The sequence below is a fragment of the Oncorhynchus masou genome, chromosome 13 (assembly GCF_036934945.1).
Source record: "Oncorhynchus masou masou isolate Uvic2021 chromosome 13, UVic_Omas_1.1, whole genome shotgun sequence".
In the NCBI taxonomy this organism is placed as follows: domain Eukaryota; kingdom Metazoa; phylum Chordata; class Actinopteri; order Salmoniformes; family Salmonidae; genus Oncorhynchus; species Oncorhynchus masou.
Window position 1 is genome coordinate 13353447 of NC_088224.1, and position 20867 is coordinate 13374313.

The window sequence follows — 20867 nt, forward strand, 5'->3', positions numbered from 1 at the left end:
GACTTGAGCATAATCATAATTTGTAATGTGTGTCGATTCCAAAGTGACTATAACCAAACACATAAAAAACAGCAATGCTATGGCATTTGAGCAGCACAGGAACACAAACATCCATGACACCACAACTGCTGTGAAGAACGAGAACACACGTTGCCCAGCGAGAGCTGAGTCTCAGCCTTCAGAACACACGTTGCCCAGAGAGAGTTGAGTCTCAGCCTTCAGAACACACGTTGCCCAGAGAGAGTTGAGTCTCAGCCTTCAGAACACACATTGCCCAGAGAGTTGAGTCTCAGCCTTCAGAACACACGTTGCCCAGAGAGTTGAGTCTCAGCCTTCAGAACACACATTGCCCAGAGAGAGTTGAGTCTCAGCCTTCAGAACACACGTTGCCCAGAGAGAGTTGAGTCTCAGCCTTCAGAACACACGTTGCCCAGAGAGAGTTGAGTCTCAGCCTTCAGAACACACATTGCCCAGAGAGAGTTGAGTCTCAGCCTTCAGAACACACGTTGCCCAGAGAGAGTTGAGTCTCAGCCTTCAGAACACACATTGCCCAGAGAGAGTTGAGTCTCAGCTGAACAGTGTGGTCTCAGTAATTATAGGTCAGTGGTAGAACAACGTGACTTAATAGAAGAGTAGAAGTGAGAAAGAGAGAGAGAGACTCAGTGGCCTCTTCAACACCTCTCATTATAGCCGGTTTCTTTTTTGGGGTGGGGGGGGGGGGGGGGGGCAGACTGTCTTGAAAGCAGGCATCTCTTCCACATCACAGTGGGTCTTGTCCCAAATGGCATCTTATTCCCTAGTATATGGTGCACTACTTTTTATCAAAGCCCTATGGTCCTTGATCAAAAGTAGTGCACTTTGTAGGGAATAGGGTGCCATCTCAACAATACGGCAACAATCAAGACGCTACAGTACAATTTTGAAAAGCATCTCATATCCTCCTTCTGCTGTTGGTTTCATTTCAAGATGGGTCCCATGATCCATCATTTGAACGTTATTACATTGACTTGAGATGTGATAGGAGGTGTAGGTCTCTCAGCCTATAACCAGATCAACCGGGGATATATTACTTGTAAGTGTGTCAGGACTACCGGTCTGTAGGTCGTTGTAATTAGATTTCTGAGGAGCTAAAGGCATAGAATTAACCATATGCCCTCTCTAAAGAGTAGGAACTTATTAAGTTATGAGTGTATGGTTGGTAAAGAAAATCTAAGTCCCTTAATAATCCATATATCCAAGCGCCAGTGGATTAAATCACCATGTGAAAGGCAGGGTGAGACGTCTGGATTGACTGTCCATCCAGGGTTTAATGGATTAGACCGGCTAACTGGCTGTCTCTGTGCGTCTGTCCATTCGTCCAGTGTCTCTTTAATAGACGCGCATCACAAAGGTGCACATGGTCCTTTCTCTGACGCTGGATCACCAACTAGATAGTCCAGCAGTAGAGACTAGTGATGCTAGGAGACAGGCTAGCTTTAATAGGACTAATCCTACCTCACTGTGCTAACACTAGCAGTAGAGGTTAGTGATGCTAGAAGACAGGCTAGCATTAATAGGACTAACCCCACCTCACTGTGCTAACACTAGCAGTAGAGGTTAGTGATGCTAGAAGACAGGCTAGCTTTAATAGGACTAACCACACCACACTGTGCTAACACTAGCAGTAGAGGTTAGTGATGCTAGAAGACAGGCTAGCTTTAATAGGACTAACCCCACCTCACTGTGCTAACACTAGCAGTAGAGACTAGTGATGCTAGAAGACAGGCTAGCTTTAATAGGACTAACCACACCACACTGTGCTAACACTAGCAGTAGAGGTTAGTGATGCTAGGAGACAGGCTAGCTTTAATAGGACTAACCACACCACACTGTGCTAACACTAGCAGTAGAGGTTAGTGATGCTAGAAGACAGGCTAGCTTTAATAGGACTAACCACACCACACTGTGCTAACACTAGCAGTAGAGACTAGTGATGCTAGGAGACAGGCTAGCTTTAATAGGACTAACCACACCACACTGTGCTAACACTAGCAGTAGAGGTTAGTGATGCTAGAAGACAGGCTAGCTTTAATAGGACTAACCACACCACACTGTGCTAACACTAGCAGTAGAGGTTAGTGATGCTAGAAGACAGGCTAGCTTTAATAGGACTAACCACACCACACTGTGCTAACACTAGCAGTAGAGGTTAGTGATGCTAGAAGACAGGCTAGCTTTAATAGGACTAACCCCACCTCACTGTGCTAACACTAGCAGTAGAGACTAGTGATGTTAGAAGACAGGCTAGCTTTAATAGGACTAACCACACCACACTGTGCTAACACTAGCAGTAGAGGTTAGTGATGCTAGAAGACAGGCTAGCTTTAATAGGACTAACCCCACCTCACTGTGCTAACACTAGCAGTAGAGGTTAGTGATGCTAGAAGACAGGCTAGCTTTAATAGGACTAACCCCACCTCACTGTGCTAACACTAGCAGTAGAGGTTAGTGATGCTAGGAGACAGGCTAGCTTTAATAGGACTAACCCCACCACACTGTGCTAACACTAGCAGTAGAGACTAGTGATGCTAGGAGACAGGCTAGCTTTAATAGGACTAACCCCACCTCACTGTGCTAACACTAGCAGTAGAGACTAGTGATGCTAGGAGACAGGCTAGCTTTAATAGGACTAACCCCACCTCACTGTGCTAACACTAGCAGTAGAGACTAGTGATGCTAGAAGACAGGCTAGCTTTAATAGGACTAACCACACCACACTGTGCTAACACTAGCAGTAGAGACTAGTGATGCTAGGAGACAGGCTAGCTTTAATAGGACTAACCACACCACACTGTGCTAACACTAGCAGTCGAGACTAGTGATGACTAGTGATATTTTGGAGAGACCCAAAATAAACAGAGGGAAAGAGAGGACATATTGTACTAAGAGGAATGGGAAACATTCCTGATTCTACTGTAACTGATGAGAAGAACTCTAGCCTTCCAGGAAGACTTTCAGTAGAGAAGCACAATAAACCATGAGAGAGGACATAGTTGTACAGTGAGGATTAAAGTAAAACATGTCTATTATTCTTCAAGAGACGAGGAACATCTCCCTAGAGTTAACCAACATAAAAAGAGGTGGGAAGAGGTGGGAAGACCGATTCTCCTGAGAGGAATGAGGAACCGTTCTGGAATGATACGTTTCACCTGCAGTGGAAAACGGTTAGGAGTTCTGTTCCCAGAGCTTCAGAAAACTGCCTGGTACAGACAAAGCAGGGCCACGTAGCCAACACAAGGTCGGCTGGACGTCCACTAGAGTCGAACTACGCGACGCATGCTAGGGTTCTGCCTCTGTGTGGGTCATTCCACAATACCCACAGAGGCAGAAATCCTGTGAGGAATGTGAATTAGAGACTGTTGTGCAAAGGCGCTGTGAGTGGTGCGTTCCAAGACAACCATTACAAAAGCACCGGCACACTTTACGTGTTGCTAACTCAGCCTTCCCATCCAGCCGCTGGCTATGGAGATACTGCAGAGATACTTTTGTGTGTGTGTGTGTGTGTGTGTGTGTGTGTGTATATATGTGTGTGTGCGTGTGTGTATATATATGTGTGTATGTGTGTGTGTGTGTGTGTGTGTGTGTGTGTGTGTGTGTGTGTGTGTGTGTGTGTGTGTGTGTGTGTGTGTGTGCGTATATATATATATATGTGTGTGTGTGTGTGTGTGTGTGTGTGTGTGTGTATATATATGTGTGTGTGTGCGTGTGTGTATATATGTGTGTGTGTGTGTGTGTTGGAGTTTTACTATCCTTGTGGGGACCAATGGCATCATTTATAACTGTTGAATACATTTCACACTAAAAATCTACCTTTGCCAAGTCTGAAAGGACAGCGCAAATATTTAGAGATTTATAAACGTATTTATGCATGTTTCCCGTTATGAACCAGACCTGTCATTAAACTACCCACGTGAACAAACATTATAACCCTGCCTGAATAACGCCCATCATTCACCTTTCATGGTGACAATAACGCTCATCATTCACCTTTCATGGTGACAATAACGCTCATCATTCACCTTTCACGGTGACAATAACGCTCATCATTCACCTTTCATGGTGACAATAACGCTCATCATTCACCTTTCATGGTGACAATAACGCCCAGCATTCACCTTTCATGGTGACAATAACGCCCATCATTCACCTTTCATGGTGACAATAACGCCCATCATTCACCTTTCATGGTGACAATAACGCCCATCATTCACCTTTCATGGTGACAATAACACCCTTCTTTGCTGTACACTTTGGAGGTATTGGAATTAGGCCAAGACAGTATCTAAAGGATATATCAATGGTCAACTTGATCAAATGTCTTTGGAGGTATTGGAATTAGGCCAAGACAGTATCTAAAGGATATATCAATGGTCAACTTGATCAAATGTCTTTGGAGGTATTGGAATTAGGCCAAGACAGTATCTAAAGGATATATCAATGGCCAACTTGATCAAATGTCTTTGGAGGTATTGGAATTAGGCCAAGACAGTATCTAAAGGATATATCAATGGCCAACTTGATCAAATGTCTTTGGAGGTATTGGAATTAGGCCAAGACAGTATCTAAAGGATATATCAATGGTCAACTTGATCAAATGTCTTTGGAGGTATTGGAATTAGGCCAAGACAGTATCTAAAGGATATATCAATGGCCAACTTGATCAAATGTCTTTGGAGGTATTGGAATTAGGCCAAGACAGTATCTAAAGGAAATATCAATGGTCAACTTGATCAAATGTCTTTGGAGGTATTGGAATTAGGCCAAGACAGTATCTAAAGGATATATCAATGGCCAACTTGATCAAATGTCTTTGGAGGTATTGGAATTAGGCCAAGACAGTATCTAAAGGAAATATCAATGGCCAACTTGATCAAGTCTTTGGAGTTGTTGGCAGAATGTTTTCGTTTTTTTTGGCAGTGATTGTTTCTGAAACACAAAAACAATTGCACAATTGTAAACAGATCATTTGAATTCAATAATGTTTTGCATTTAATTTCGTCAACAACCTCAATATGGTGCAATGCCCGCGAATTCTGAAACATTGTCTACTCTGATATATTTTTCAACAGTAGGCCTGCTTACTGTAGAGTGGTAGCCTACACACTTCAATGCAAAACATCGCTCTGCCATTTCCTGGTTGCTAATTTCAGTTTGTGAGAAACAAGCATGTATAGTGTAAAGAATCATTGTGCCATCTAAACCACCGTAAAATATATTTTCCATTACCAAAAATATTGTATTTTCAGCTGTTTGAAGCTGGTGTATAAATCCAGAAGTAAAAGACGCAAAAATTCAACTTAAAAGCATATAAATACCGCACATAGAACATATCTACCTCTTCTTAAATTTGCATTCAATGAGAATGACAGATCTATAACTCACATTTCTATGTGCATTTTGTCAGGTCGCCCAAAAAAGCTAACTATTGCAGCTTTAAATTGTACAGAATGTTATAAACCGCACCCCCTTCCTCATGCATAGAGCAAACACTGGTAGTGATCATTATCTAATAGGCTCAATTAAATAAATACATTTGCTGTATGGCTTCTTTGGTAATAGGAACTCATCACGGCCAGAAAAGGTGCAATGGTTCTGATATATGTACTATGTTTAATAAATGAAATATTGCCTAGGCTACTCAAGAAATTTGACATTACAGTATTCAGACGAAGCCTACAAACGTCAACGGAAACGTTTAACGTCAACCGTTAAACTGGATCGCATAGAACAAAACACGTTCAATACCGGTAGCTTATCTATTTACTACTGGGAAGTGGGTCCAATTAAATGAGAGATGGGGCTAATGTTACCCTATCGTAAGTTGCTGTGGGCCTATAGGTTATTTCGTGAGTAGCTTATGAAACCATCACAGTCAGAAAAGGTGAGGAATTTATTCTGCAATGATCATGGAAATGAAATTAATCGGAAATAGATTTGAAATGATTTTAGAACGCAAGCTAAAGTAGCTTTTTGCTCTTCTCACTAACAGCAAATGATTGCATCTTGTTATTATACTTAGTTACCTGTTTTTGTTGTTTGCACTAGGCTATTATTGCCTTCTTGCTATGAAGTATCATAGGAGTCTGTGGGGCCCACCTCAAGCCCCTCCCAACACCTGCATGTGTGTGTTTGTCTGTGATCGGCCATCTGCCCGCCTGCCCCATCATGTGTGTGTGAGAGACTAGCAGGTGTTGGAGGTGCTTGAGGTGGACCCCTAACTTCTGTTTCATCCACAGACCCCTATGATGCTACACACTTCAGTAACACCCCCTGACCTGAGGGGTCACACACACAGGCGGACGGATGCTCACAGGCAAACACACACATGCACACACTCATCCGAGCAGCCGCCGCTCTTCTGCAGAAGGCGTCATACAAACCAAAGCAGATATATATGTAAGGAAAAACAGCACTGACACACACAAACACACACACGTCATATAAAAGTAAAGCATGCAACAAGGTCACCGACATGCATGACTGCACCAGACACGGGCCCAGTAGACATGCATGACTGCACCACAGACACGGGCCCAGTAGACATGCATGACTGCACCACAGACACGGGCCCAGTAGACATGCATGACTGCACCACAGACACGGGCCCAGTAGACATGCATGACTGCACCACAAACACGGGCCCAGTAGACATGCATGACTGCACCACAGACACGGGCCCAGTAGACATGCATGACTGCACCAGACACGGGCCCAGTAGACATGCATGACTGCACCTCAGACACGGGCCCAGTAGACATGCATGACTGCACCACAGACACGGGCCCAGTAGACATGCATGACTGCACCACAGACACGGGCCCAGTAGACATGCATGACTGCACCTCAGACACGGGCCCAGTAGACATGCATGACTGCACCACAGACACGGGCCCAGTAGACATGCATGACTGCACCACAGACACGGGCCCAGTAGACATGCATGACTGCACCACAGACACGGGCCCAGTAGACATGCATGACTGCACCAGACACGGGCCCAGTAGACATGCATGGCTGCACCACAAACACAGAATTACCATCATAACTGGCATCACTATACATGGCTAATGAACTGGTCGACTTAAAGGCTTGATCTCCTAGGGATTTCTAACAGTCATAGAAATTGTGCGGCATTAGCAATAACATTGGAGGCTTTCCTTCACCTTTTGCCACCAATTGAATATCACTAACCTAAATCTATTTAAAGGGGCCATACATTATGTGTGTTAATGTTCGTTAAGATGGTAAGTGCAGAGGGCACAGAAAGGCCTTGGCAAACAGTACTTAGTTTTGCAAATTTCACAAACATTTTAAGAGAGGAGAGAAATAAAACATACTTATGGATGAATTATGGATGAGGAAGTTGATAAAAACTAAAAAAGAGATGACACCAGCACCACCGCCGAAGGAAGAACATTGTTGAACGACCGTCATCCCAAACCTCCTCCCTCTCTCTCTCCTCCCCTCTTCCCTCCCTCCTGACTCCCACGCATGAACACACTACCCAGCAGTGATCAGGGCCATTTATCACTAGGAGTGACACATGATTATCTACAGCTTGGATCAGGAACTGAACAGACACTGCAGGACGACAGTTCTGTGTCTCAGGCGTTTGTCCCAAATGGCACCCTAAGCTTTTGCCTATATAGTGCACTACTAGGGTGTATTTGGAACACAACCTTAGTCTCAGCCATTAGGTCAGCCATTAGCAGGTTGACAGAAACAGAAGGTAATAGACATGAAGAAAGAAATGAACATCGGATTGTGAAGTGGAATGCATCAAGGCTACATGTAGTACTGTACAGAATGTCAGTGAGTGAATAAAACAGCTATGGATTGCAGTGTAAAGCCTTTTCCCAGATGTAGTATGAACCTTCTGCAGACAAAGTCAATAGAGACAGATATTTTACACGTCACTGATGGTCCCCGGTATGATTGGGTGAAGAGATGATATAACCAATCAATACAATAATGTACTATTATCATCACCACACTAATAAATGGATCTAAAAATGAAGATAATTAAATACTCTGCTAATTGTCCAAGTAATACATTTCTGACCACATGCTGCTGCCATTAGCAAGACAGGAGCAACACAGATAACAGGATTTCAGAAATCACACACACACCAGTGCAGAGGGACAGGAAAATACTACTGTAAACGCTGTTCCATTCAGCAAGCTAGCCTAGCATAAACCAGAGCAGGGTCGAACCGTAGCTAGCCTAGCATAAACCAGAGCAGGGTCGAACCGTAGCTAGCCTAGCATAAACCAGAGCAGGGTCGAACCGTAGCTAGCCTAGCATAAACCAGAACAGGGTCGAACCGTAGCTAGCCTAACATAAACCAGAACAGGGTCGAACCGTAGCTAGCCTAGCATAAACCAGAGCAGGGTCGAACCGTAGCTAGCCTAGCATAAACCAGAGCAGGGTCGAACCGTAGCTAGCCTAGCATAAACCAGAGCAGGGTCGAACCGCAGCTAGCCTAGCATAAACCAGAGCAGGGTCGAACCGTAGCTAGCCTAGCATAAACCAGAGCAGGGTCGAACCGTAGCTAGCCTAGCATAAACCAGAGCAGGGTCGAACCGTAGCTAGCCTAGCATAAACCAGAACAGGGTCGAACCGTAGCTAGCCTAGCATAAACCAGAACAGGGTCGAACCGTAGCTAGCCTAGCATAAACCAGAACAGGGTCGAACCGTAGCTAGCCTAACATAAACCAGAGCAGGGTCGAACCGTAGCTAGCCTAACATAAACCAGAGCAGGGTCGAACCGTAGCTAGCCTAACATAAACCAGAGCAGGGTCGAACCGTAGCTAGCCTAGCATAAACCAGAGCAGGGTCGAACCGTAGTTAGCCTAGCATAAACCAGAGCAGAGTCGAACCGTAGCTAGCCTAACATAAACCAGAGCAGGGTCGAACCGTAGCTAGCCTAACATAAACCAGAGCAGGGTCGAACCGTAGCCAGCCTAACATAAACCAGAACAGGGTCGAACCGTAGCCAGCCTAGCATAAACCAGAACAGGGTCGAACCGTAGCTAGCCTAACATAAACCAGAGCAGGGTCGAACCGTAGCTAGCCTAGCATAAACCAGAGCAGGGTCGAACCGTAGCTAGCCTAGCATAAACCAGAGCAGGGTCGAACCGTAGCTAGCCTAGCATAAACCAGAACAGGGTCGAACCGTAGCTAGCCTAACATAAACCAGAGCAGGGTCGAACCGTAGCTAGCCTAGCATAAACCAGAGCAGGGTCGAACCGTAGCTAGCCTAGCATAAACCAGAGCAGGGTCGAACCGTAGCTAGCCTAGCAAAAACCAGAGCAGGGTCGAACCGTAGCTAGCCTAGCATAAACCAGAGCAGGGTCGAACCGTAGCTAGCCTAGCATAAACCAGAGCAGGGTCGAACCGTAGCTAGCCTAGCATAAACCAGAGCAGGGTCGAACCGTAGCAGCGTAGCCTAAACCACACGAGAACAGAGCAGGGTCGAACCGTAGCTAGCCTAGCATAAACCAGAGCAGGGTCGAACCGTAGCTAGCCTAGCAAAAACCAGAGCAGGGTCGAACCGTAGCTAGCCTAGCATAAACCAGAGCAGGGTCGAACCGTAGCTAGCCTAGCATAAACCAGAGCAGGGTCGAACCGTAGCTAGCCTAGCATAAACCAGAGCAGGGTCGAACCGTAGCGGCGTAGCCTAAACCACACGAGAACAGAGCAGGGTCGAACCGTAGCAGCGTAGCCTAAACCACACGAGAACAGAGCAGGGTCGAACCGTAGCAGCGTAGCCTAAACCACACGAGAACAGAGCAGGGTCGAACCGTAGCAGCGTAGCCTAAACCACACGAGACCAGAGCAGGGTCGAACCGTAGCGGCGTAGCCTAAACCACACGAGAACAGAGCAGGGTCGAACCGTAGCGGCGTAGCCTAAACCACACGAGAACAGAGCAGGGTCGAACCGTAGCGGCGTAGCCTAAACCATACGAGAACAGAGCAGGGTCGAACCGTAGCGGCGTAGCCTAAACCACACGAGAACAGAGCAGGGTCGACCCGTAGCGGCGTAGCCTAAACCACACGAGAACAGAGCAGGGTCGACCCGTAGCGGCGTAGCCTAAACCACACGAGAACAGAGCAGGGTCGACCCGTAGCGGCGTAGCCTAAACCACACGAGAACAGAGCAGGGTCGAACCGTAGCAGCGTAGCCTAAACCACACGAGAACAGAGCAGGGTCGAACCGTAGCGGCGTAGCCTAAACCACACGAGAACAGAGCAGCAAGACAAAAAAAGCCATCCTTACCGTGATATAGTCCTTCCATTTAAAGAAGAAATGCCAAACCAGTAGCCAGGGGACCGGAAGGACGGATCTAATTGATACACAAAGCTGTGTTGCCTCGGCGACATGCAATCCACTACCCCCTTTACTGGCCTTAACCAAGACAATATCCTGCCATGTAGAGCACAGTAGCCTTACTTCTCACACTATGGAGAGACAGAGTGTGTGTGTGTGTGTGTGTGTGAGAGCCAAGTGTACGCACACAGCCGACGGACGGACTGCCTCCGAATGACAGAGAGAGGGGGATGAGAGAGATAGAAATAGGAGGCGGCTGGGGTCTTTGTCTCTCGGACGGAGAAGGTAGGGGAAGCAAGAGGGGGAAGAGCAGGAGCAAGAGGAGGGAGGGGAAAGAGCAAGAGAAAGAAGGGATAAGAGCAAGATTAGGAGGAGGAAAGAACAGGAGGAGAGAGGGGGAAGAGCAGGGGCAGGGAGGGGGAAAGAGCAGGAGGAGGGGGGGTAAGAGCAGGAGGAGGGAGGGGGAAGAGCAGGAAGAGGAGGAAGAAGGAAGAGCAGGAGGAGGAGGGGGAGGGTCGAGAGCAGGAGGAGGAGGAGGAGGGAGGGGGAAGAGCAGGAGGAGGGGATAAAGAGAAGGAAAGGAAGAAAGCACGGTGAGAAACAGAGTGAGAGAGAGAGAGATAAAAGGAATTGAGAGAGAGAAAGGGGGAAAAGGGAGGAAGAGAGGAGGGGGCAGGACGAACAGAAAAGTAAATCAAATGTCACCAACAATAGCCGTCCATCACAGTGCATGGCCATAAGCCCTCAATAGAGAGCAGACAGGGAGACACATAAAACCAGCTTCCTGCATCTACCATCACACTGCCGAGGCATCACTACACACAATAGGGGTGTCAAACAGACGGACCACAAGGGGTCCCAATCTGGCCGTGGGTGGTTTGAGTAAATAAATAATGGACTTACATGAATACAGTTTCTTGACTGTGTCCAGCTTGCTAATAAATCACTGAAATTAAATCTAGACAGTCAAGGAACATCGAAAATCCCAAGACGTTAGATGGAGGACTATTTATTGCACATTTTGACACAGAGGAAATATAACACATTTTCAGTGTGGCCCTCCGGACCCTGTTGAAGATCAAATGCAGCCCAAGGGGCTGAATCACTTTGACACCCCTGCAGTAGACAGTCACACACAGATCTCACTAGCGTCGGCTTCTTCTGTTCGCTTTCTTCCATTTCCTCTCTCTATAGGGATGGATGGGAGAGGGGGGGTGAATACTGAAAAATATGTATTTAACTGTATATAATATATATATGCTTCTGAACATTTTATTGTAATTCAGAATTTCCAGGGGGTTGCTGCAGCACCCTCAGCACCCCTACTTCCTGTGGCTATGCTGTGGTGTGTGTGTACTGTGTGACTGATGGGAAGCTCATTTGAAGGGCCAGAGGTCACCCTAATCGCTGGGGAATGGACAAGGGCTGAGCCAGAACTAACCAAACTGACAGCAACTACACACTAAACCCTAACCCCTGGGGAATGGACCAGGGCTGAGCCAGCACTAACCAAACTGACTGCAACTAGACACTAAACCCTAACCCCTGGGGAATGGACCAGGGCTGAGCCAGCACTAACCAAACTGACTGCAACTAGACACTAAACCCTAACCCCTGGGGAATGGACAAGGGTTGAGCCAGAACTAACCAAACTGACTGCAACTAGACACTAAACCCTAACCCTAATCCCTGGGGAATGGACAAGGGCTGAGCCAGAACTAACCAAACTGACAGCAACTACACACTAAACCCTAACCCCTGGGGAATGGACAAGGTCTGAGCCAGAACAAACCAAACTGACTGCAACTAGACACTAAACCCTAACCCCTGGGGAATGGACAAGGTCTGAGCCAGAACTAACCAAACTGACTGCAACTACACACTAAACCCTAACCCCTGGGGAATGGACAAGGTCTGAGCCAGAACTAACCAAACTGACTGCAACTACACACTACACCCTGGGGAATGGACAAGGGCTGAGCCAGAACTAACCAAACTGACTGCAACTACACACTAAACCCTAACCCCTAGGGAATGGACAAGGGCTGAGCCAGAACTAACCAAACTGACTGCAACTACACACTAAACCCTAACCCCTGTGTAATGGACAAGGGCTGAGCCAGAACTAACCAAACTGACTGCAACTACACACTAAACCCTAACCCCTGGATAATGGACAAGGGCTGAGCCAGAACTATCCAAACTGACTGCAACTACACACCAAACCCTAACCCCTGGGTAATGGACAAGGGCTGAGCCAGAAATAACCAAACCGACCAACTACACACTAAACCCTAACCCCTGGGGAATGGACAAGGGCTGAGCCAGAACTAACCAAACCGACTGCAACTAGACACTAAACCCTAACCCCTGGGGAATGGACAAGGGCTGAGCCAGAACTAACCAAACTGACTGCAACTAGACACTAAACCCTAACCCCTGGGGAATGGACAAGGGCTGAGCCAGAACTAACCAAACTGATTGCAACTAGACACTAAACCCTAACCCCTGGGTAATGGACAAGGGCTGAGCCAGAACTAACCAAACTGACTGCAACTACACACTAAACCCTAACCCTAATCCCTGGGGAATGGACAAGGGCTGAGCCAGAACTAACCAAACTGACTGCAACTAGACACTAAACCCTAACCCCTGGGGAATGGACAAGGTCTGAGCCAGAACTAAGCAAACTGACTGCAACTAGACACTAAACCCTAACCCCTGGGGAATGGACAAGGGCTGAGTCAGAACTAACCAAACTGGTTGCAACTACACACTACACCCTGGGGAATGGACAAGGGCTGAGCCAGAACTAACCAAACTGACTGCAACTACACACTAAACCCTAACCCCTGGGTAATGGACAAGGGCTGAGTCAGAACTAACCACACTGATTGCAACTACACACTAAACCCTAACCCCTGGGTAATGGACAAGGTCTGAGCCAGAACTAACCAAACTGACTGCAACTACACACTACACCCTGGGGAATGGACAAGGGCTGAGCCAGAACTAACCAAACTGACTGCAACTACACACTAAACCCTAACCCCTAGGGAATGGACAAGGGCTGAGCCAGAACTAACCAAACTGACTGCAACTACACACTAAACCCTAACCCCTGTGTAATGGACAAGGGCTGAGCCAGAACTAACCAAACTGACTGCAACTACACACTAAACCCTAACCCCTGGATAATGGACAAGGGCTGAGCCAGAACTATCCAAACTGACTGCAACTACACACCAAACCCTAACCCCTGGGTAATGGACAAGGGCTGAGCCAGAAATAACCAAACCGACCAACTACACACTAAACCCTAACCCCTGGGGAATGGACAAGGGCTGAGCCAGAACTAACCAAACCGACTGCAACTAGACACTAAACCCTAACCCCTGGGGAATGGACAAGGGCTGAGCCAGAACTAACCAAACTGACTGCAACTAGACACTAAACCCTAACCCCTGGGGAATGGACAAGGGCTGAGCCAGAACTAACCAAACTGATTGCAACTAGACACTAAACCCTAACCCCTGGGTAATGGACAAGGGCTGAGCCAGAACTAACCAAACTGACTGCAACTAGACACTAAACCCTAACCCTAATCCCTGGGGAATGGACAAGGGCTGAGCCAGAACTAACCAAACTGACTGCAACTAGACACTAAAACCTAACCCCTGGGGAATGGACAAGGGCTGAGTCAGAACTAACCAAACTGGTTGCAACTACACACTACACCCTGGGGAATGGACAAGGGCTGAGCCAGAACTAACCAAACTGACTGCAACTACACACTAAACCCTAACCCCTGGGTAATGGACAAGGGCTGAGCCAGAACTAACCAAACTGACTGCAACTACACACTAAACCCTAACCCCTGGGTAATGGACAAGGGCTGAGTCAGAACTAACCACACTGATTGCAACTACACACTAAACCCTAACCCCTGGGTAATGGACAAGGGCTGAGCCAGAACTAACCAAACTGACCAACTACACACTAAACCCTAACCCCTGGGGAATGGACAAGGTCTGAGCCAGAACTAACCAAACTGACTGCAACTACACACTAAACCCTAACCCCTGGAGAATGGACCAGGGCTGAGCCAGCACTAACCAAACTGATTGCAACTAGACACCTATAACAACATGGAATTTGGCCAACATACTTTGCACTTTGCTATTGTCTTTCAATTGAAAGCATGTTATAATTTAAATGTATTATTATTTATTTATTACATTAGACAATCAAGAATTGGAAGTTCTTGATGGACAGACCATAAATCTTACAAATCAGTGATATTACATGGAGATAAACACTAGCACCGCCTTTATGCCTAGCAGTACCCATTAGAGAACTATGCTGGGCGTCGCCTTCAGCATATGCATCAACCTGCAAGGTACAGCAAACACAAGCGCCAAACGCTTGATAAATAGTGCATCAACTATTATAAAGGATTAATTGCATGAAGAAATATTTGTGGAAATATAAGATATATGTTTTGTGTAATTCTACAAAGTCCTAGGAAAGATAGCTTATTTTCGTTTCCCTTCCAATAAAACCATTACAGTGTAATTGTCACACCCTGACCATAGTTTACTTTGTATGTTTCTATGTTTTGGTTGGTCAGGGTGTGATCTGAGTGGGCATTCTATGTTGGATGTCTTGTTTGTCTATTTCTATGTCTGGCCTGATATGGTTCTCAATCAGAGGCAGGTGTTAGTCATTGTCTCTGATTGAGAACCATATTTAGGTAGCCTGGGTTTCACTGTGTGTTGGTGGGTGATTGTTCCTGTCTCTGTGTTTTCACCAGAAAACCTAAACAGTCCTTTCATACATGTATTGTTTTGTTAGTTATTTCATGTCTAGTTCCTTTCATTAAACAACATGAATAACCACCACGCTGCATTTTGGTCCGCTTCTCCTTCACCAGAGGAAAACCCTAACATCACCCACCACAACAGGACCAAGCGGCGTGGTAACGGACAGCAGCAACAGCGGCCAAAGACACAGGACTCTTGGACATGGGAGGAAATCCTCGACGGGAGAGGAAACTGGGCTAAACCAGGGGAGTGTAGCCTCCCCAAGGTGCAGCAGGAGAAGAGGCAACAGGAGCAGCTCAAAGAGGAATGGACATGGGAGGACGAACTGGATGGTAAAGGACCCTGGGTTCAGCCTGGAGAATATCGCCGCCCCAAGGAAGAACTGGAGGCGGTAAAAGCGGAGAGGCGCTGGTATGAAGAGGCAGCACGGCGACGCGGATGGAAGCCCGAGAGTCAGCCCCAAAAATGTATTGGGGGGGGCTCACAGGAAGTATGGCGAAGCCAGGTAGGAGACCTGCGTCAACTTCCTGTGGTTACCGGGGGGCTAGAGAGACCGGGCAGGCACCGTGTTATGCTGTGGTGTGCACGGTGTCCCCAGTGCGAGGAGCTGCCAGTCTGCAAGGAGCCGCCAGAGCTGCCAGTCTGCAAGGAGCCGCCAGAGCTGCCAGTCTGCAAGGAGCCGCCAGAGCTGCCAGTCTGCAAGGAGCCGCCAGAGCTGCCAGTCAGTATGGTGCAACCAGAGCCGTCAGTCTGCCAGGATCCGCCAGCCGGCCAGACTCTTCCGGATCCGCCAGCCGGCCAGACTCTTCCGGATCCGCCAGCCGGCCAGACTCTTCCGGATCCGCCAGCCGGCCAGACTCTTCCGGATCCGCCAGCCGGCCAAAATCCGCCAGCCGGCCAGACTCTTCCAGATCCGCCAGCCGGCCAGACTCTTCCAGATCCGCCAGCCGGCCAGACTCTTCCAGATCCGCCAGCCGGCCAGACTCTTCCAGATCCGCCAGCCGGCCAGACTCTTCCAGATCCGCCAGCCGGCCAGACTCTTCCAGATCCGCCAGCCGGCCAGACTCTTCCAGATCCGCCAGCCGGCCAGACTCTTCCAGATCCGCCAGCCGGCCAGACTCTTCCAGATCCGCCAGTCGGCCAGACTCTTCCAGATCCGCCAGTCGGCCAGACTCTTCCAGATCCGCCAGTCGGCCAGACTCCAGTCTTCCCGGTTTACACCTTTCTGCTTGCGCTGACCCTACCTGCCTTGGATTACAAACCTCTGCTTGCCATCGACCTGCACTTTTGCCATACCCTTTTTGATAATAAATATTCTGAGAACCAAACCATCTACCTCCTGTGTTTGCATCTGGGTCTTATATTGAGTTGTGATAGTACTAACTGGCCATGACTGAACCCAGCAGACTCAGGCCAACTCCACAACGCTCAGACCAGCTCCACAACATCTCCCTGCAAGGAGCCCCCATTGGAAGACACAAGGAGCTACTTCAGAACCTTATGGAGTTACCATACTTTGGAGGAACGACATGACTATATGTTCAACCCATTACTGTAGCAAGCCACAACGGAAACCTCCCAGGCGCTCAGTAACCTCGCTGCTAGCAATGTTTCTCCCAAGCCTACACAGGCTTCCCAAGAGCCCTGGAGCTCTATGCTGGAGATCCTGGAACCTGCCAAGCGTTTCTCTCCCAGTGCTCCCTTGTCTTTGAGCTACAGCCTAGCCTTCTTCGGATTGGTCGAAGATAGAGTATCTCATAACGCTGATGCTTGGAAGGGCGCCCACTCAACAATCCGTCATTTGACAGTCTGGAGGATTTCGTGGCGGAGGTAAGGAAGGTGTTCGATTCCCCGGTGTCTGGGAGAGAGGCTGCTCAGAAGCTACTTCGTCTGTGTCAAGACTCCCGCAGTGAAGCAGACTACACGGTTGACTTTCGCATGCTGGCCGCCGAGAGTGCCTGGAACCCGGAGTCCCTGTTCGACACCTTCCTTCATGAAATATCGGAGGCAATCAAAGAGGAACTCGCAGCCTGGGAGTTACCCAGGGATCTCGACTCCCCCATAGCATTGACTATAAGGATCACTGGGCGCCTACGGGAACGCAGGAGGGTGAGGTTGTCTGTTGTCAGCCACACTCGCTCGTACACAGTTTCTCCCTTGCCACTGAAGAACCCTGGAAGTGTCCGACACCTGCATTCCCGAGATAATTCAATATCACCGAGCCCCCTCGGGGACTGGCAGCTTGTCTCCTCCTGGGGCCATGCAACTGGACAGAGCTAGATTTTCTCCTAGTGAACATTTAAGCAGGCTGAGCTCCAACAGTTGCCTGTATTGTGGTACTACAGGACATTACATAGCCACCTGTCCAGTAAAAGACCAGGCTCATCAGTAGGTACAGGTACACTGGCGGGCCATACAGGGAGTATCCAAACCACCATTACTCGTACTCCTCTCCACGCTATCCTGCTGTGTATCCCCGAAATAAAGTGGCGGTAGAAATGAGCAAATCCCAGGTAACGTTGCAACAGCACTCTGGATGTGGGTTGGGGCCAATCCACCTCCGCTTTCACCTTGTCAGGATCCATCAACGCTCCACGTCGTGCTTGTTCCATTCGTTGCTCTGCTTGAACTTCTCCAGGGCGCTGGCCTTCTCCTTGCACACATTTTCCAGTTCCTTCTCTTTGGTGCGGAAGGTGTTGATTCAATTTTGCCAACCGTCCTGGGCCCAACATGCTGAAGCCTGATGCACTCTCCCGCCTGTATCAAAATCTCTTCCATTTGCTCATTGACTCTGGGGCTGACGAGAGCTTCATGGATAATACCCAGCTCAGATACCAGGGTGTCTCTACTCAACTACTCTCCATTCCCATGGATGCCAGAGCTTTGGACAGACGGCTCTATTGGCAGGGTCACTCACAGTACGGTTCCCATTAACCTGCGAGTGTCGGGTAATGACTGAGTCCATTCAGTTTATACAGTTTATAGCTCGTTCTGCCACACACATTGCCTTAAAGCGGAGCAGCCTGCCCTGGGACATCCTTCTGCAAGCTTTGGAAAAGATCTCTCCCCCGTTCCTGCGAAGAACCAGGAATTATTCAACAAGGCTCGAGCCACATCCCTTCCTCCGCATCGACCTTACGATTGCACCATGACCTCCTCCCGGGAACCACACCACCTGGGGGGCGGCTTTATTCCCTGTCTGGCCTGGAGACCAAGACCATGGAGGTATACATTGAGGACTCTCTAGCAGCCGGCGCAGGGTTTTTCTTTGTGGAAAAGAACAAAACCCTGCTCCGTGTATCGACTACTGAGGCCTCAATGACATAACGGTAAAAAATCATTACCCGCTACCTCTCCTCTCCACGGCTTTCGAGCGTCTCGAGGGGGCAACCATCTTTTCAGAGTTGGACCTCCTACCACCTGGTTCGGATATGGGAAGGAGACGAGTGGAAGACAGCCTTCAACACGGCTATCGGACACTACGAGTACCTGGTTATAACGTTTGGTCTGACCAATGCTCTCGCAGTGTTCCAGGCCCTGTGCAACGATGTTCCCTCGTGACTTGTGGAACTGGTTTGTATTTGTCCATCTCGACGACATCCTTTTCTTTTCCCGGTCGGCTCAAGAGCATGTTCTCCATGTCCGACAAGTCCTCGAGTGCCTTCTGGAGAACAAGCTGTTTGTTAAAGCGGAGAAATTAGAGTTCCATCATTCCACCATCTCCTTTCTGATATACGTCATCGCTGCAGGGAACATTCAGATGGATCCTGACAAGGTGAGTGCGGAGGTGGATTGGCCCCAATCCACATCCAGAGTGTTGTTGCAACGTTTCCTGGGATTTGCTCATTTCTACCTCCACTTTATTTTGGGGATACAGCACCCTGGCCTCCCCCCTCTCTGCACTCACCTCTCCCAAGGTTCTGTTCATATTTTCCCCAGCTGCTGACCGGGGGCGTTTCTGGATCTGAAGCACAGTTTCACGACAGCCCTCATCCTAATCCATCCGGACCTGTCTCGTCAGTTCGTGGTGGAGGTTGATGCTTCGGACATTGGAGTGGGGGCCGTCCTGTCCCAGCATTCTTGCCAGGGCCAAAAGCAGCATCCCTGCGCATTCCCATCGTCTCAATTCCACTGAGAGGAACTATGATGTGGGACATCTAACTTCTGGTGGTCAAGATGGCATTGGAGGAGTGGAGGCACTGGCTTGAAGGGGCGGAAAATCCATTCTTACAGCGGACCGACCACAAGAATATCGAATATCTCCGCACCGCCAAGAGCCTCAACTCAAGGCAGGTTTGTTGGGCTTTATTATTCACTCGATTCAATTTTGCCAACCGTCCTGGCCCAACATGTTGAAGCCTGACGCACTCTACTGCCTGTATAGTTCCACTGCTACACCATCTGACCTCGAGACCCTTCACCCTACTCCTGTCTAGCATCTTTCAATCTGGGGTATTGAAAGCTGGGACCGCAAGACGTAGCGGGTTTTTGTCACAGATTCGGCTCGGTCCCCGTTCCAGGAATGGGCCCATTCCTCTAAACTCATCTGTCATCCTGGCTCCCGTCGGACCCTGGCTTTCAATCGACAATGTTTTTGGTGGCCATCATGGTTCCGGACATCTCCGCATTCGTCACCGCCTGCACTGCTTGCGTACAGAACAAGACTCAGCGGCAAGCTCCGGCTGGCCTCCTTTAACCACTCCCTGTTCCTCATTGCCCCTGGTCCCACATATCCCTGGACTTTGTCACTGGTCTCCCTCCGTCAGATGGCAACACCACCATCCTTACTGTGGTGGATAGGTTTTCCAAAGCTGCGCATTTCATTCTCCCTTCCCAAGTAACCTTTAGCCAAGGAGACGGCCCAGCTTATGGTGCAGCACGTCTTCCAGATCCATGGACTTCTGGTCGACATGGTCTCCAATTGGGGGCCTCAGTTCTTGTCCAGCTTCTGGAAGGCATTCTGCACCCATATTTGGGCATCGGCCAGCCTGTCCTCCGGGTTTCATCCCCAGTCCAACAGCCAATCGGAGCGAGCCAATCAGGACCTGGAGACTACTCTTAGCTGCCTCGTCTCTGCCAACCCCACCACCTGGAGCCAGCAACTTGTGTGGGTGGAGTACGCCCGCAACTCCCTTCCCAGCTCCCTCACTGGACTCTCACGCTTCAAGTGTTCCTTGGGTAACCCATCCCTGCTCTTCCTTGAGCAAGAGGTCAGCATACCCTCAGCCCAGATGTTCATCCACCGCTGTTGGCGTACCTGGAAGCGGGGGACCCCCGCTCCCCAGGCAGAGGGTATGATCTGCCCCTCCGGGTGGAGTCTTTTAAATGTTGTCCTTGTTTTAATTGGTCCATTCCCCATCTCTAAAGTCCTTAGCCTCTCCGCTTTCCATCTTCTGTTGCCCCGTACCCTCCGTATACATCCCACTTTCCATGTGTCTAGGATTAAACCTTTGTCTTTGCATGGTTATTCTTGGAAAACAGCCCTTTGTCTCCCATATTTAGTCCTCCCGGTTCTGACCTTTCTGCCTGCCCTGACTGTCTGTCTGCCATTCTGTTCCTTGTTGACTCTGCCTTGGATTACGAACCTCTGCTTGCCTTCGACCTGCCATTTTGCCTTACCCTTTGTGATAATAAATATTCTGAGAACCAAACCATCTACCACCTGTGTCTGCAT

The 20867-nt window shown here is 48.6% G+C and overlaps 1 protein-coding gene across 2 annotated transcripts in view; it reads right to left on the bottom strand.

The window, feature by feature from the left end:
- LOC135551751 (focal adhesion kinase 1-like) overlaps nucleotides 1–20867 on the bottom strand; it is a 242328-nt gene that overhangs the window by 175869 nt on the left and 45592 nt on the right. Inside the window, exon 1 of one of the 2 annotated variants that reach the window (XM_064982959.1) lies at nucleotides 10320–10527. The exons of the other annotated variant lie outside the window; for it this stretch is intronic. Within the exon in view, the coding sequence (XP_064839031.1) occupies nucleotides 10320–10338 (19 nt within the window). The 5' untranslated portion in view covers nucleotides 10339–10527. Of the gene's footprint in view, nucleotides 1–10319; nucleotides 10528–20867 lie in introns of those variants that run through there. 2 annotated transcript variants of the gene reach the window in all.